This window comes from Thamnophis elegans, chromosome Z (genome assembly GCF_009769535.1).
Source record: "Thamnophis elegans isolate rThaEle1 chromosome Z, rThaEle1.pri, whole genome shotgun sequence".
NCBI lineage: Eukaryota > Metazoa > Chordata > Lepidosauria > Squamata > Colubridae > Thamnophis > Thamnophis elegans.
The window spans coordinates 113,634,961-113,650,199 of NC_045558.1; the positions used below are offsets into that span (position 1 = coordinate 113,634,961).

Here is a 15,239-nt window from a genome sequence, read left to right on the forward strand (position 1 = left end):
TCTGTCCCTGCCTTCCCTTTCTCAAAACGCTGCTGCTACCATCTCACGCCAGTATGGGGGTGAAGGAAATTTAGGAGCGCTCAAAACATCGTCCAGGGGCCGCTTAGAGTGACGCCCTCCCACCAAACGCTCCCCCTGGCCTGCCTGACAGATGGTCTCTCCTGAGGGACTCCTCCCTTCCAAAGCCTGGGAGTTCTGTCGCTCGAAATTCCCGTTTTTCACTCTTTGCAAAACTGCTGTCGTTCTCAAAACGCCGCTGCTATCGTCGCATGCCAGCATGGGGGTGAAGGAAATTTAGGAGCGCTCAAAACATCATCCAGGGGCCGCTTAGAGTAATGCCCTCCCACCAAATGCTCCCCCCAGTCTGCCCGACAGATGGTCTCTCACGGGGGACTCCTCCCTCCCAAAGCCTGGGAGTTCTGTCACTCGAAATTTCTGTTTTTCACTCTTTGCAAAGCCCGAGCGTTCAGCTCGAGCAGCCATCTTCCATTCCTGCACATGTGCATTTCCTAGCACCAAACTAGCATATTAGAGTTGTCATAATTAATTATTGATTGCCTGAAACAAGAATTATCTTGCACTAACACAGCCATCACAAAATCATATTTGAATTCTACCTTCCATGGATTCACATCTTGGTGATCCAGTCTACCTCTATCCCTTTTTTAAAGTGGGATAGGATCATATGAGCTTGTTATATCAGAAATATTTATTTGAATAAATCCTGGAAAGAGAATCCATATATATTTTCATACGGGTAAAATCAGAAAGAATAGAGGTACTAGAATATAAAATAAGAGCAAACCCAATTCCCTACCAGCCCTGAGGATGTTGTCTACTTTGGGTAATGAAATATCTGCTGGAAGATTATCAAGCACACAAAGCACCAAGAACCCCTAATTTCAATCCTGAGTTATAAATTTCTCCTATATTTATCTGACGAGTTTTGCAATTTTTTCACATACATTATAACAATTCAGAATGTTCCTTTGCTTCTTTTAATAACATGAATATTAATTCATGCTAATAATTTTAATAACCTAAATATTAGATTTTGTTTTGTTTCTCATAAAGTTGTATAATATAAAGTATTACACCATTCCCTATGGACAAGTCTTTGAACATTGTAATTATGTTAGATTATTCCTCTGCCAAACCCTGATGCATTTTCTCAAGCCAGTGAACTCTTTCACTAACAACATATGAAAGTTAATATAAAATATCGTGGTGCATTTGAAACTAAAAAATAAACTGCAAAGATAGGCAGCGTCCCATCAGTCTGATGTTTCATTTTACCAGAAGAATCCAGTACTGATGACCTTCAGAATTTGTTTGGATCACAAAATTTGTAATTAATTAAACTAAGTTGTCTTTCTCAGCTCAATAAGCTGCTTATTTGGATCATACATTCTGATTTACATGCTGCAGTTCTTCACTTAAAATGTACTTCAAATTTTAAAAAGAAAGAATGAGGAGAAAATATGGATTTGGGGAAAAATTAAGCTAAAATGTGTATTTTAGGATAGATGCATATTTTCAAGGAGAAATCCAAAGAAAAGTCTTATTAAAGTTGTGGGTTGAGTGAAATATGATTTTATTATCCTTTTAAAATTTATAATGTAATGTAGACTGAATATTAATAAAACAAGTAGACTCAAAAAATAGGCAGTACTGGACAGTCTTAAAGCAATGCGTGCCATGGAAAGGGTATTTTTGCTGCAGCTTTTCCTTTGGCAACTGCTCCACCTGGTCCTAACAAATTTCAAGGCACATGATAACATCTGCTCTATGAGTGATCCCTTCCAGTTCCCATATGAGTATGCCAAACCAGGGGATATAATAATCGGAGGGATTGCTTCACAATTTCATTGCCTGGTGGAAATAAGCAACTTTGAGGAACATCCCGAAACAAAGGTGGTAGAAGAACTCGTGTAAGGAAATTTCATCTGGTAGTAACTGGAAGTAGGAAGTATTCTGAGTGTGATCTAATTCATTAAAAAAAAAGCTTGAAAAAAGTATTTTTGAAGTGTTTGTTATTGTTAACCTTACAGAAATAAATTTGAATTCACTTGGTTCTAAGTTCTATTTCTATATCATGACAAGTTTTGCTTTTTTAAAAATCCCTTGATAGTTCTTATCCTACGACTTCCTTCAAGGTAGGATCTGGATTTATTACTACTTTTTTCATCTTCTTTCTCTAAAATAATACTAACATTTCCATGTTTGTTTTTTGAGTCTTTTAATTCCCTTTCCTTTTTAAACAGATCACAGTATCATATTTTATCATTCAAATGTGTGTGTGTGTGTCTGTCTCTGTGTATGTTGATTTATATTGATTTTTTAATAATTTGTTAGGCTCAAGCTAATTTGTTTAAAGCTACCTGTGACTATATAAATATCTACATTTTTACATGTTCTGTTGGCATTACATAAATTATTACCTTTCCACTGATATTCCACAGATGTCAGTTTCAGTGTACAATAATATAACACTGCTTCACATAAGCCACTTTAAACTCATTTGTTTAATAAGGAAGAATCAATAAATTACATCACTTTTTGGGGGTGGGGAGTGGGGGGGAGAGAAAAATTCACAAGGTACACCTTTTCCCTTTGTGTTGGAGACCAGCCTACAATCTCAGAAAAAAAGTGAATATTGGATACATCCTACTTTTCAATCTGTTTCCAATATGCCATAGCTAGAAGCAGGCAGTGAGAAAGAGAGGACAGGGAGATGGGGAAAAAAAAAGGGAAGAGAAGTGAGGAGAAAAGAAGACAAATCTTATTCACACCAGTGGTGGGTTCCTACTGGTTCAGCTGAGCTGGTAGTGGTTTGGCGGCCTGGGTTACTGGAACTGGCAGCGACCCCAGCCTGCCACACGCCTGAACTGGTTCTCTGGATGATGCCATAGGCACTGCCATCTTTCTTTTTTGCTTTTACGCATGCGCAGAACACAACCATCTTGCACTGTGCATGCATGCTCACAAGCAAACCGGCAATAGTGACTGCTTGAACCCACCTGATCTACACTCTTCTATTCTGCATGGAAAAACCCAGCAAAGCATTACTTCTGTTGAAAGTTTTGATCACTGTAGCAATAGAAATATATTTTTCCTCTTAATATTATTAATTTAAAAAAATAAAGACCTAGATGCAGGTTGTTTCTGTGGTTGCAATAGCCCAAAAACATACTATTATTGGTTGGATTTTAAAACTTTTTTTGCACTTTCAGACAATCTATAATCAATACTTTCCATTGCTATTGAATAAAACATCTAATTGTGAAATAAATTAGCTTTGACTTTTGGTTTTACAGTTAATATTTAATCACTTATCTATCCTTAACTGATCGTAATGAATTTTCAGGCTTGCTTATTACTAGGAGAGGAATTATAGGATTTCTAGATTGGATTGTTGATTAGACATAATCACTGATGGCTGAGACAGGTTAGTTCCATAATGCTTGAAACAAAGCTACATTTATGTCCTTGAAAACACTAAATCAAACTTAATTTTAGAGCAGCACTTTTTTTATTCAACATGATTGGAAATATTTATAGCTTAAAATTGAATTACAAAAACAAAAAAGTTGTTATTTATCAAACAGTACTCAAAGTATGTCAATGAAAATTCATTTCTGTGTAAGCCTTTATGTGACTTTTCAAACATTTAAATTTGTTGCTAGATGCAGTAATATGCATCAAAATAATGTGATAGTTATTTGATACATTATATACATTTTCCTTAGGGCAACGTTAAAGAATTACCAACATGTACTTTCATTAATATTTGCTGTGAAGCAGATCAATGAGAATCCCGACATATTGCCAAATATCAGCCTAGGGTTCCACATTTATGACAGCTACAAGAATGCAAAGATGTCTTATCAGAACACCCTGAAACTTCTGTCTGCCCAGAGAAAGACTATTCCAAATTACAACTGCAAGAAGCAAACTAATTTGATATCTGCAATTGGAGGTCTTGATGCCAAAGTCTCTCTTCATATGTCTACAGTTTTAGGCATCTATAAGATTCCTCAGGTATGTGCAGGTAGGCCATGAATTTTAAAATGCTGCTAAATTTATCTTTAAGGAATAATCACAATGACATTAGAAATAGGTCAGGAATGTAATTTAAGGGCAGTCTCATGGAAGCCCATTTTCTGTTCTCTCTAGTTTTACATTCAATTTAAGATGATAAGATGCAAATTATTTGCCACCCACTTTATTTCTCTGTTTTTAAAAACTAACTTCACTTTGAAGAATTCTTATACCTTGAAAATATCTGCACCATAATATAATTTTGAATTTTCCTATTAGAATTATATCCTGAAATGGATTTTGGAAACAATTCCTGGTTTTTCCCTTTCTTTTACTCTTTTTTGGAATTAGGTAGTTCAGAAACACCAGGAGAAAATCACTTTAGTTCAGTCATGAAAGGCGATAGTTTCTCAGTCTTAAACAAGTACAAAATGTGGACATGTTCACATTAGCAAATAGACACAGTCTCAATTTCTCTCTTTTGATGGTGGTTTTCCAAAACTATGTGGCTCTTGCCTATTGAGTAAAACAGTTGTTATTTTCATCACTGAAAATATGTGTTGATAGGGATTAAGAGAGCCAGCCTGTAGCCACTCCTTTGTGGGACTCGGTACTCTCTGTGTGTTCTTTTTAACATGTACATGAAGCCACTGAGTGACAATATCCAATAACATGGCACCAACTGAACCATAGTAAGATGGAGTCATTGTGAATATGCAGAGCCTCAAGATCCGGAGAGTTATCATATTTACTTCTGGAATGAGGGGGAACTACCCTAGACAAATCTGCTATAAAACTTGCAAGTTCTGCTGGACTTGTGATTTTTGCCCAAAAAGAATGAGCCAATCATAGCTAGGAGAGTCTTTGCACTATTTTGGGTTGTGCAACAACTGTGTTAATTTCTGGATTGTGAGGCTCTGCTTTCAGTCACTTATGCCATTTCATTATTGCGACACACTCAACATGGGCTACCATTGCAGAGTATTTGGAAGCTATAATTGGTCTACAATAGAACAGTAAAGAAATTTTTCGAGGTCTCTAGAATGGGTTATATAACATTAATGTTAGGAAAATGGCATTGGCTGCCAATCTGTTTCTGGGTCCAATTCAAGGTATTGGTCTTTACATTTAAAGTCCTTTATGGCATAGGTCCATGATATTGGAGGAGCCCTCTTTACCCATTGGATAGACCAATCCCAGTCTTGCTGGCAGAATAGGCTTACTACAGTCCCAACTGGCCAAGAAATTGTGGTTGGTGGGATGCAGGAGAAGAGCCTTTTCTGCCATATTCCTTTGGAATACCTTGCTGTAGGAAGTGAGGTACGACCCAACCATTTTGACTTTCAGGAAATGTCATAAAATTTGGTTATGCTGGTTGGTGTAAGGCCCTAAAGGAGAATCTGTTGGCTATTGGTGACTAGTATACAGAGAAGTCATTAATGCCTATCTACTCTAAACCTGTTGTTTTTCCGTTTCTTTTAATCTCTTGTAATTTAAATATGATTTTATAGTTGTAATTGTTTATTTATCTGTATAGTTTATTATCTTGTGAGTCACTCAAGGGCCACCTCAAATTGTGAGATGAGTGATGCTCATATTGCACTTTGAAGTGACTTTGAATGGCTTACAAGATAGTCTAATCATATACATTATATTATATTTATGTATGTATGAATGTATGTGTGTATATGCATGTGTGTGTGTGTGTGTGTGTGGAGAGAGATGCGTGCACAAACACACACACACACTCTGTGACCAGTTGAGCCACAGTTTTAGAGATACTTGTGAGGCAGAATGACCACACCTAGGCAAATAAGCAGTGGAACAGGAATGACTTTGACTTCCTGTTGACTTCCCCATTGACTTTTCTTGTAGGAACTTGTCAGAGAGCACTGAAAACGATGATTTTATAATTGTGCCTGATTATCTTAGTGTGCCAGTGTGGCAGCACTAGCGAAGTGTCCACAACTCTGTGAAATTTCTCTCCCAAGGAAGTAATAGGTTTCAGCTTTTAATGAATTTTTACATTGTCTGATTTACGTGTATATTGCTTAAAAAAAATGTTGTCCTATGTTCTACCCAGTTAAAGTTTACAAACAATGAAACAGATATGGGAATGTTAATAGAATACGTAAAATTCAGAACCAACAGTTATCATTTACCCTTCTTTTGTTCTTTTAATATATTTTTAACTTAGATTGCTTGCTGTGTATTTGCTCCAGTGACGAACATTAAAACACAGCTCCCTTTTTTCTACCGGATGATCCCCAGTGAAACAAATCAATACATGGGACTTATTCAGGTGCTCCTTTTTTTCCAATGGAAATGGATTGGAATTATTTCACCAGATGATGATCAAGGAGAAAAATTTGTGCAGGCCTTGTTACCCATGCTTTCCCAGTATGCAATCTGTGCAGCCATCATTGAAAGAACACAAACCCTTTCTGGTGTTTTAGAGAATTTTGAATCATTTGAACCCCTTGTTTCTATGGCTGCTTCATTAGCCAAAGTCAAAGTCTATATTGTAAATGCAGATTCTCAAACTGTGGCATTTTTGAAATGGCTGTTATATCTTTATGAAAGCTTAGAAAGTCCAACACAACTAACCATAGGCAAAATGTGGCTTATGACAGCCCAGTGGGATTTCTCATCAGAGACATTCCACCGACAATTTGATATACATGTTTTCCATGGTGCCTTGTCTTTGGCAAGTCGTTCAAAAGAAGTGCTGGGGTTTACAGAATTTTTGTATTCTCTTCACCCTATCTGGTCAAAAGAAGATGGGTTTATCAAGATCTTCTGGGAACAAGCATTCAACTGCCTATTTCCTAATTCTCATGAGGGCAAAGAGAGCAATAATTCTTGCACTGGAGAAGAGAACTTGGAAAGTCTTCCTGCAACACTCTTTGAAATGACTATGACTAGTCAAAGCTACAGCATCTACAATGCAGTCCATGCCATAGTACATGCTTTGCATAAAATGTTCTTAACTTCCACCCAGATTAAAGCTTATGTCCCATCCAGGTTAGATCCCCCAAAACTGCTACATTGGCAGGTAATGCTTTCCAGATAAATACTTGTATTTATTATGGTAAATGCAATATATAACAGGTGTTATTTCTGAGAGGTTATCATGGAGTTATAGTATTTAACTACATTCAAACTTTTCATCTTGCCTGTTATAAAATACTTTCTCCCACACAGCTATGTTGGGGACTAATTCAATATTCCTCTTTCTCTTTTCCTTTCTTTTTTCTTCTATTACTCCATCTTTAGATCTCTGTTTGCCTATTCTCTCTCTCTCTCTCTTTTTCTCCCTCCCTCCCCCCTCTCTCTTCCTCTCATTTTTTTTGATTGTACTGTCTGTTGTTGGCTTGTTTGGCAATTTTTTGGCATAGCCAACAACCAAGCTCAATAAGTACCAATAAGTAAGGGTATTCTCTCGCTCTCTCTTCCCATCAATCTCATAGTGATTAGATCTAGGTATATAGCATATACCTAGTTAGGTATATAGCCGTGATGACAAACCTATGGCACACATGCCAAAGGTGGCTGATGGAGCCATTTCTGAGGGCATTTGAGGAATTGCCCTGCTAGCTCCAGCATGCATGTGCATGCTGGCCTGCTGATTTTTGGCTGTTTTTCACCCTCCGAAGGGAGAAAAGCTGCCCAATGGGCAACCCAAAAGGCCATTCCCGAACTTCCGGTTTGCATGTTGGGCTGTTTTTCACCCTCCCCAGGCTCCTAGAAAGCATCTGTAGCTTGGGGAGGGCAAAAAACAGATCTATCAGGCCCACTGGAAGTCAGGAAATGGACCGTTTCCAACCTCTGGAAAGCCACCTGGGAGCGGGGGAGGCCATTTTTGCCTTCCTCCAGACTCCAAGAAAGCTATGAGCACATGTATGGGGCATGGGGCATAGTGTGGGGGGATTAAATTATGGGGGTGGGCAGGCGAGCTTGCGTGACAGCGTGCATGATTGTGTGCTTTTGGTAACTGAGGCAAAAAAGGTTTGCCATCACTGGTATATAGCATATTTGCAAAAACAGACCACCCAGTTAGCTGCTGAAAGTTAGCACAGATTGACTATAAGCATGGCATGATAAAGTAGCCATAATCATACATTGAGATATCTGGAGAAAATACAATTTCTCTGGAAGTGAGATCTGGTGAAACCACAAAACAGACAAACTGGAAGAAAATGAAGAAAGTAGAGTCCTTTGGGACTTTAAGATTTGAACAGACAAATACCTGCCACATAACACCCCAGATTATAAATGCTGATAAGAAAGACACAGATAATGTGGATAGTGGACATGGCAGTATCTAGAAACAGCAGAATAGAAGAGTAAAAAATTGAGGAAATAAAAAAATTACAAAGGTATGGAAATAAATATAAAACAACTATGGTAAAAGTAAGCAAAAAAAGTATCAATAATAACAGCCACCTTGGGTGCCATCCTAAACACCTAGTTCCCATTTGAACATCATTGGCTTTGACAATGTCAGATTAGGATTATCTGCAAAAGGCAGATTTACTTGGAATAACATACATCCTGGATAGAACCATTACATGTATATCAAACCCAGGCCCTTGAGAGGGACTCCATTGGAGAATACAAATATCAAATTGAGTCTGAATATTTTGCTGTGTGACAAATCATAGTAACGTGAATGAGCCGAGGTGGCGGAGTGGTTAGGGTGCAGTACTGCAGGCCACTTTAGCTGACTGTGATCTGCAGTTCAGTGGTTCAAATCTCACCGGCTCAAGGTCGACTCAGCCTTCCATCCTTCCAAGGTGGGTGAAATGAGGACCTGGACTGTGGGGGCAAGTTGCTGACTCAATTTGCTAAAAAATTTGTAAACCGCTTAGAGAGGGCTGAAAGCCCTATGAAGCGGTATATAAGTCAAATAAATAAATAAATAAATAAATAAATAAATAAATAAATAAATAAATAGATAGATAGATAGATAGATAGATAGATAAATAAATAAATAAATAAATAAATAAATAAATAAATATGCATGCCACACAACCTTTAATGACTTTGGGCAGCATACTAGCCATCACAGTCCAGAGTTTTGTGCAAAGGACATTATATCTTTGCCTCTTGATAAAAACTGAAATATTCTTTTCTCTTCTTTCCTACTTTTATAAATTGATAAGATAAGTCTCCAAAAAAGAGACTCCTCTCTGTTGAATCTCCATAGGAATGTTGGACAAAACATCTTTCAAAATCTTTTATCACTAATGTTATGTTTTGTCATAAGTATCTTCTGAAGCATGAGGCCCAGAGCTGCCCATCTTTGAATTATATTAATGGCAATATACAAGCCTACTTCTATATAACGGGGATGTGCAACATCAATCTGTGACCCACATTTGGTTCTCCAAAAGCCTTAATTGCAGCCTCCTCCCAAAATTGTCAAATAATATTGCATATACATGATAGAAGAATTATATTAATTCATTTAAATATTTATTAATTTTAGATCTAATTTAAATAACGTAGATTTTGTCCTGGGTTCATGAATCACTTCGTACAATCTTATCATATTTCACAAAAGGTCAGACATCTCAGCCACCAAATTGTGGTGGTTCCTGATTATGGACAATAACAAAATAAAGTCTGTCTCTGAAAGGCTTACAACACAAAATTTAGTCTAGAGCAAGCAATAAAGAAAACAAAAACAAAGGCAACAGTAAATGTAATAATTGAATTATTGAAACTATTGAATTATTTAACCATAGTTGTATGATTAGTTCAATATCACATGGAAACCAGATAACTGGTCCTAGAATGTTCTCATAATCAACTTTCCTATAGTTCTGTACAAAGCAACCTACCATTTTTAAATATTGGGAAAGATAAGAATTAAAGGTATCCAGTAGATTTCATATCATAAACATAAACAGGCTTCATTTGGACAATGAAGACAATATTTGGACAATTTGGATAATATGTTCCTGGTTTATTTGGAAGGTTGATAAATATTCTATGAATCATTTCATAATGATAAATGTGAGTTCCAATTTAAGATTTGGAACTTGTCTTAAATCTACTGTATTTAAATATATTCTGCTTGCAGTATTGTCAAAGGAGGTGGTATGTATTTTTTCACTTATTTAAAAAAACACAGATGTTCACGAATAATTGAACACTAATTTAACAACAGTAATAAATGAAATATTATGCATAATAATTTAACTTTAACTTAAAAACAAATTTTACAAATGGTTCTTGATCATAACAATATTATAGATTGTTGGATTTCTCAGTAGTAAACAGAAAAACATATGTAGCTAGGCAAACTGATTAGCTTTTTAAATTTCCACCTTTATTATTTTTATGAATAACTCAAGGTGGTAGGTACCAATACTTATTATTATTCTTTTCTTCAGAAAAGCATTCCTCTTAATGAGTCGGGCTCAGAGAGAGTGAGTTCGCTCAAAGTTACCCAGCTAGCTTTCATTCTTAAAGTGGGATTAGAAGTCACAGTTTCTATTGTGGTGCCTAAACTACTAGATCAGACTAATGTCAAAATGTTGACACAGTTCTTGTGGCATGACAAATTTGCCACTCTTTCATATTTCCATCCATTTTTCTATAGATGCCAATGAATAATTATTGGGTGAAATAATTGAAAATTATTGAAATGCATGAAAATGAAGGTATTACATGTTTTTCTTGTGAGTTTCCCAAATGCTTTTAGTGGCTAGTCCATAAACTGAAACAGTTTAGATAAAACAATTTCTATTCAAATAGGTAACTGTTTTATATTCTTAATTAATATTTAATATATATTTAACAATATAATATTAGAGGAAAGTTCTTATTACAATGACGTGTTGAACATACATACTTCTCCATTTTATAAATTATATAAATGACATCAACCAAGAGACATTTTTTCTCTAGTTACAATGTTTTAAAATTGTTTGCTTATTTCACTTTAGCTTCACCATTTTCTAAGGACCATCTCATTTAACAATAGTGCTGGAGACACTGTATCTTTTGATGAGAATGGTGAATTGGTAGCTGGATTTGATATTATCAACTGGATCACTTTCCCAAACAAATCTTTTCTTCGTATGAAAGTTGGATACCTGGACCCACAAGCTTTAAGTGGTCATCAATTAACTATTCATGAAGAGGCCATCACGTGGCATAGTTCATTTAATCAGGTAAAGTACAAATATAATTTCAAATATGAAAGCTAAATGGGAAAGCACCCAGTCTTTGTAATTCATAAATGATTTCTACTTAATTGAGTTTAGAGGTAAATCAGTGAATATATTTTATACTATAAGCTATCATGTAAAACAAACAGCTTTTAATTCTTAATCAAAGTCAGCTGCAGAATGACAAGGAAGTGGAAAAATATTCATTATTCTCTTGATTTGTTTAAAATAACCTCTTTTCAAAAACATGAAATTGTTTTAGAAGAACTTTCTTTGATTTTAATAGTTATATCTGTAGTTTAAGATTCAATATTTGGGGGGTTGAAGACTGGAGAAATCCTGGAACCATTACCTGTTATTACTTATCTGGTTAGGGAGCTGTAGTCATTGAATTAGGTCAATTTCCAAACTCACCCAGATGCTTTTTTTATTCAGTTATAAAATGCTCCCCAGATTAAAAAAAATCTGTAGCAACTATGTTTTCAAGGATATGTTTATTTATTTCTTTGCCATATGGATAGATCCTTCCTGTTGCTCTGTGTAATGAGAAATGCCATCCAGGTTACAGACAAAAAAAGAAAGAAGGAGAACCATTCTGCTGCTACAATTGTGTTCCTTGTCCAGATGGGAAGATTTCAGATCAGAAAGGTAGGAGACATAATAAACAATTATGAATTACAAATACAATGGACACTGGTATTAAAAAAATGCTGGTACTAAAGTCAATACAATAACCTCTCATGTTAAACAATTTATACTAACCATTAAAACATATATTCAATACCAGAATTTACAAAAAAGAATGTTTATCACAGTATGTGGATAAACTTCCAAAATAAGACACCAGAACAATCAGAAGTTAGGTTGGTGAGTAGGTGATAGACCAGTGATGGCGAACCTATGACACGTGTGTCAGTGCTGACACGCGTAGCCATTTGGGGTGACACGCACAGGATTTCATGTGATTCATCCTCGGCTCCTGCACGGCCGCCGAGGATGAAAGAATCTGTGCTGGAGGAACGGGGGGGCGGGACGTGTGATCTCCCCCGCCCACACTCACTTACTGTATCACCGCTGCCCCTTTCTGAGCGCAAGGGTTGCTGGTAAGGCGTGCGTGCCGTGCGCACACACGTCATCAGCGCGGCGAGGGAGGACCCGCAGGAGAGGAGCGCGGGAACAGTGCGCGCCTCTCTCCAGTCAGGCCGGCACAGAGAGTCTACTCCTGGGACTGTCGGTTACGACCGCACCACAGCAGGGAACAGCGGAGTGCCAACGGGAACTGTGAGCGCCATTAGCAGCAACTATAAATTGCGCAAAATTATGTTTTTGTCGAAGTGACACACAACGCGAGTTATGCTCGATTTTTTGCCGATTTTTGACACACCACGCCAAAAAGGTTGCCCATCACTGTGATAGACAGACAGACAGACAGACAGACAGACAGACAGACCGATAAATAGATATAGAATAGAATAGAATAGAATAGAATAGAAAGATAGATAGATAGATAGATAGATAGATAGATAGATAGATAGATAGATAGATAGATAGATGGATGATATAGGTGGTAGATGATAGAAATAAATGGTAGATGATAGATATTTAGATATATCTATATTAGATAGAGAGAGATATAGACAAATAGCTAGGGGGGAGGGAGGGAGGGAGGGAGGGAGGGAGGGAGGGAGAGAGAGAGAGAGAGAGAGAGAGAGAGAGAGAGAGAGAATGAGAGATACTCCAAGAGAAAAATAAATAATTGATCAGAAAAAATCAGTTGCTGTAAAAATATTTTCTTCTTCCAGTAGAAACCTACTATGTAAATTTTTGACTTTATGCATAAGGCATTTACAAATATTTATATAGGATGACTATCTTCCTTCTCTAATACAATACATCATTTAGAAAGAGTTATTTAACAATCAAAATTTTCAATATCCAGAATGATGTCTTGGTTACTTCTTCCTTGGTAGAACGTTTGCTGCACTAGGCAAAGATAACTTTTGCCATATCAAAATATATAAAGAGCATGACTTCTTTGACAATATTATATATAATTGCATTATGTGAAAGGAAGTTTGATCTTTTATGCATGAATCTTTTTCTTTGATTTAGAGTTTTGGTCAGTGCAATAAATTATTACAAACTGTAATTAGAAATCAGTAAAGATGCTAGTGAAACTCTGCAGTAAGCTTAAGAACACAGAATAATTATTAATGTTTGATTTCCACTCCACCCTGCAGGTAGAGGTTATAATCTGTTACAGATATCAGTTAGCCATTAGTTCTAGGCAGTTAAATGTATATACTTGTAGTAGAGCAGATAATTCTTGACTTCAGGGTAATATGAAGAAAAAATGAAGGAAGAATCAGCTAGGATTAATATTCTACCATTTCACACAATTTTTGTTTCTATCAATTTTTATTCATATTTGAAATAAAGATTCTATGCAAAATCTGGCAGAAAGGTTCATTCATTTCATTATATTATATCTCCACTTAAATTTATTTTTAGACATGGACAACTGTTTCCAATGCCCAGAAGATCAATTTCCAAATGAAGACAAAAATCAATGTATTGCAAAAAGATTACATTTTCTCTCTTTCCTGAATCCTTTGGGGACTACTTTAGCATTTTTGGCTTTATTTTTTGTTGTGCTCACAATTCTGATACTAGGAGTTTTCATCAAGAACCAGAACACTCCCATTGTCAAAGCCAACAACCGGGACCTCACCTACTGTCTGCTCATCTCCTTATTGCTTTGTTTTCTCTGCTCCTTGTTATTTATTGGCAAGCCACAAATAGTGACTTGCTATTTACAACAAGTAACTTTTGGTATCATCTTCACAGTGGCTGTTTCTTGTATATTAGCAAAAACAATAACTGTAGTTCTAGCTTTTATGGCCACTAAGCCAGGATCTAGGATAAGGAAATGGGTTGGGAGAAGACTGACCATTCTCATCCTGTTTGGCTGTTCCTTCATTCAGGCTAGTATTTGTGCTGTATGGCTGTGTACAGCTCCTCCTTTCCCAGCGTTTGATATGCATTCCCTTCCTGGAGAAATTATAGTGCAATGCAATGAAGGATCACTTGGTATGTTTTATTATGTCTTGGGCTACTTGGGATTTTTGGCTATTGTCAGCTTCACTGTGGCTTTCCTAGCCAGGAAGTTGCCAGATACTTTCAATGAAGCCAAGTTCATTACCTTCAGCATGCTGGTTTTCTGCAGTGTCTGGCTGTCCTTTATTCCTTCATATCAGGGCACTAATGGAGAACATATGGTCGCTGTGGAGATCTTCTCTATCTTGGCATCTGGTGCTGGATTATTAAGTTGTATCTTTTTCCCAAAATGTTACATTATTATCCTAAAACCTGAACTGAACATCAAGGAACAGTTGATAAAGAGAAACATTTAAGCAGAAATTTCAATGTGTAATAATCTAAAATATTATTACATTTTTCAAATATTCCATAATAGATACCACTACTTTTTTTCAAGTTTTTAGGCATTCCTAATAACATAATCCTTAACTGACTTGTGTAAACGATAGTATAATTTGAAATTAAGGTAAGAATGACTTGGTGAACTTTTGAAGTAATAGCTGAAGCTTTTACTTTCACTTTTGCCCAATGATTTCATGTAGATGTTACAGAGGCTGTACCACACAAAAAAGGAGACATGAGTTGGACCTCTTGCTACTATCAATACTGATTGGGACTGACTATGGAGGAAGAAGTTAACTAGAACGAAGTTTGCCACTCATCCCAAACTCCCTATGAGAGCTTTAAAGTATATCATGGTTTATAACAGGGGTGTCAATCTTGAGACCCACAGGCTGGATGCATCACATGCAGACCAAGCCCATTCCAGCTCCATGAATTGGATAAACTCTGTTAAACCTCATGTGACAGCAACAAGATGCCACAGTTTTGAAATCTGTGGTCTATAGTATCAAAAGCTGCCAATAAGTCAAGAAGACAAGGATGGATTCACTATCCCACTCTCACTAGAAGTCATCC

At 36.5% G+C, this 15,239-nt stretch overlaps 1 protein-coding gene across 1 annotated transcript; it reads left to right on the forward strand.

Annotated features, from left to right (window-relative positions):
- Positions 1 to 1,788: 1,788 nt before the first annotated feature.
- LOC116521529 (vomeronasal type-2 receptor 26-like) lies at positions 1,789 to 14,635 on the forward strand. The gene is made up of 5 exons (XM_032236189.1): positions 1,789 to 1,931; positions 3,750 to 4,041; positions 10,998 to 11,225; positions 11,744 to 11,870; positions 13,734 to 14,635. Exons 1-5 carry the CDS (start codon positions 1,789 to 1,791, stop codon positions 14,633 to 14,635), a joined length of 1,692 nt encoding a protein of 563 aa, XP_032092080.1.
- The last annotated feature ends 604 nt before the right edge of the window (positions 14,636 to 15,239 follow it).

Bases quoted from the DNA above. Each gene is read 5' to 3' on its own strand.
- LOC116521529 (XM_032236189.1), top strand. From the start codon at position 1,789: ATGAGTGATCCCTTCCAGTTCCCATATGAGTATGCCAAACCAGGGGAT. The intron at 1,932-3,749 runs GTAAGGAAATTT...CATTTTCCTTAG, and splicing joins AAGGTGGTAGAAGAACTCGT to GGCAACGTTAAAGAATTACC. The intron at 4,042-10,997 runs GTATGTGCAGGT...ATTTCACTTTAG, and splicing joins GCATCTATAAGATTCCTCAG to CTTCACCATTTTCTAAGGAC.